Below are 2,581 nucleotides of genomic sequence, written 5' to 3'. Positions count from 1 at the left end.
TTTGCTAAGCTGTACTTAAAGTCGTGGTCATTCATACCACCACCCAGGTTCGAAACCTTCCCTCTACCCACTAATTACCAACCACTAATCATGGTTTATCTGAGATCCAAGATGAGCCACCCAAATCATCTCACTATCATTCGTGAAAGAGGCAATATATCATGGCTTAGATTCCCCATCTCATCATCATGTTCTTCCTTCTTCTTCTTTAGTTCTTCCGTTCTTCTCCCTCGTTCAAGGATCCGTCAAAAAGGCTTTGTCCCATCCAAGATAACGAGATAAATTGCCTCATCTCAGTAGTGCTCATGAGCGAGACCAGATGAGGATCTAAGATTTAAAATCATGGCACTAAACCCCTTGCTTGTAAAAATCGTACTCCATGAACTTTTCGAAATTTCTTTTTTGGAGGATTTTTATTTTTATGCAAGAGATGGATTTTAAAGATATTACATAGTTATGCTTTGTTGCTTCTTTTTCTCAACTTCCTTACCTTTTTTTATCCTAGTAAATGGAATTGTCACTTGTAAAAAGAAAATATGTTATTTAATTGTTAACTTGTAGATGATCAAAATTTACGATTGGGGAAAATATTTGTTGGCAAACGGACATGGATTCTCATAGACAAATAAAAAGTTTCTTAAGATTACGAAGTAATTGCAATTATTTACAAAAACTAAGAAAAGATTCCCATTCTACAACATGGACAATGGGCATTGCTTTCAAGCCATGGCATAAGGCACCTAGAATGGAATCTATGTGCACATGGGAGATGAACCAAGGTCTCACCGCCCTCGAATCTTTCTAAGCAAACTGCACACTCGATTTGGTTGGATGACTTCCATCCGAACTTGGCCCAACTAAATCTCTTCGAGCTACTCTTCTTCAATCCAAACACCTCTGTTTGCAGATCTCCTAGGATTACAGAGCTTAAAACCCCACCACCATCTTCACATTTTGTTGACCCTTTGTGACTATGCCTGAATTACATAGAAGAAATTAACAGATAGGAAAATGCTGAAATGACAAAAAGAATTTACTGCGATTCTCACAAATCTGACGTGGGATGTGCATATAACCATAGATGTGTTTCCTTGCGATACCAGTAAAAGCCATTTACGATTATGTATATATATCCACGTCAGAATTGTGAGAATCACAGTAAATCTTCTGTCACCCCAGCACGACTCTAACAGATAAAAGTGAATATAGGATGATGGTTGTTTCATCTCTACTAGAAGGCATTTTGGCGCATTCTAGCACCAACTGACTGTTTTTACTAACATGCACCTCAGCAAATTAGAAAGAAAGAAAGATATCTTATTCAATATTACCTTTGGGTATCTGATTTCTTTTGGTTCTTCAACCTCTCATCCAATCTCTCCTTTGCTTCTCTAACCACACCTACAAGTTTTTCACTCTGCAAGTTCTGGTTGGACGGAATTCTTTGCTGATAATCCATTTTTATAATTTTTAGAAATCAGCTCTAATCTTTGAAATTAACTACCATGAAGGGAATGAAAAAGGAAAATAACAAAAAGAAAAGTTGAAATTAATTGAGCAAAATTAAAAGGGTTTTTCATTGATAATACCAGAGAAGAACTTGAATTGAGATGGGTATCGTAATTGCTCGTGTACAGACAGAAGGATGAGCGCCTTGATCGTCCATTCCCGGTTATACTTTGAGAATCCGCACATCCACCTTGATGGAATCGTCTTCTTCGAGCACATTCAACTCCAGGGAGCATTCCAGCCATTGTCACAATTTTAAAATACAACGCAATATATGTAAATCTTTTTAGTAAATTTTTATATCTAGTTTGTGTCTCTCTCCTTCAAGCAGCTTGGAATAAGAGAGGGAGAGAGATATAATAACACCAATTTATTTCTAACTATGAAGAGCAATAAGATCCCATCCGACAAAAATGGGGCCACGCAATTGAAGGTTGGAAAGACAGCTTTTCCTCTATCATTTTCACGTTCAAATTCAATTCTTCTGTTCTCTTCTCTTGTTTTGATGGGTTATATTCTATTATTACTTTGCTTCACAGTACTTCAATTCAATGGTCATTTTTATTTAGGAATTTTTTTGAATAAATAAATGGAATTGGGAGGATCTTCTCATCTACTTCTTTTTAGAGCCAAACGTGACTCCAAAAAGATAATACAACAAGATAAAATACGTGGCTAACAAACCTCTTCTTCAGCTTCTAGCCGTTATGTTTTTGGTCCTTCACGTTTTAATGATTTATCTTTATTGGTTGTTAGCGATTTGGTGTTTTTTTCTGTGATGAACGGGCCAATTGCTACCTAATTTTGACGGAAATTTTTTACTTATGGCCACATCATGTAGAGGGAAAATCAGCTATAGTCAGTTATCCCCCATCAAGTAACTGGTTATATATGGCCAATTCACTACTGCACCGAGCGGAATGGGAGGCACTCCATGTTAGATTTTTAACATTGGATTTAAATTAAAATGGGTTACAAAATTAGAATTTTCACGGTAGGTCACACAAAAATTCTAGAAAGGTTTATAACGTCAGTTTATGAAAAAATTGACGTTGAAAATATATATTTTTTC

The 2,581-nt window shown here is 36.1% G+C and overlaps 1 protein-coding gene across 1 annotated transcript; it reads right to left on the bottom strand.

Annotated features, from left to right (window-relative positions):
• Window positions 1-618: 618 nt before the first annotated feature.
• LOC147393235 (putative E3 ubiquitin-protein ligase RHY1A) lies at window positions 619-2,079 on the bottom strand. Its single transcript, XM_086457029.1, has 3 exons — window positions 1,590-2,079; window positions 1,332-1,447; window positions 619-977 (listed from the first exon to the last, which is right to left on the bottom strand). The coding sequence occupies exons 1-3, from the start codon at window positions 1,752-1,754 to the stop codon at window positions 674-676; spliced, it is 585 nt and encodes a 194-aa protein (XP_086313155.1). The 5' UTR covers window positions 1,755-2,079; the 3' UTR covers window positions 619-673.
• Window positions 2,080-2,581: the final 502 nt, after the last annotated feature.

This window comes from Akebia trifoliata, chromosome 10 (genome assembly GCF_017979445.1).
Source record: "Akebia trifoliata isolate Shusen 1 chromosome 10, ASM1797944v1, whole genome shotgun sequence".
Classification (NCBI taxonomy): domain Eukaryota; kingdom Viridiplantae; phylum Streptophyta; class Magnoliopsida; order Ranunculales; family Lardizabalaceae; genus Akebia; species Akebia trifoliata.
This window is presented reverse-complemented; position numbering and strand designations above follow the sequence as displayed.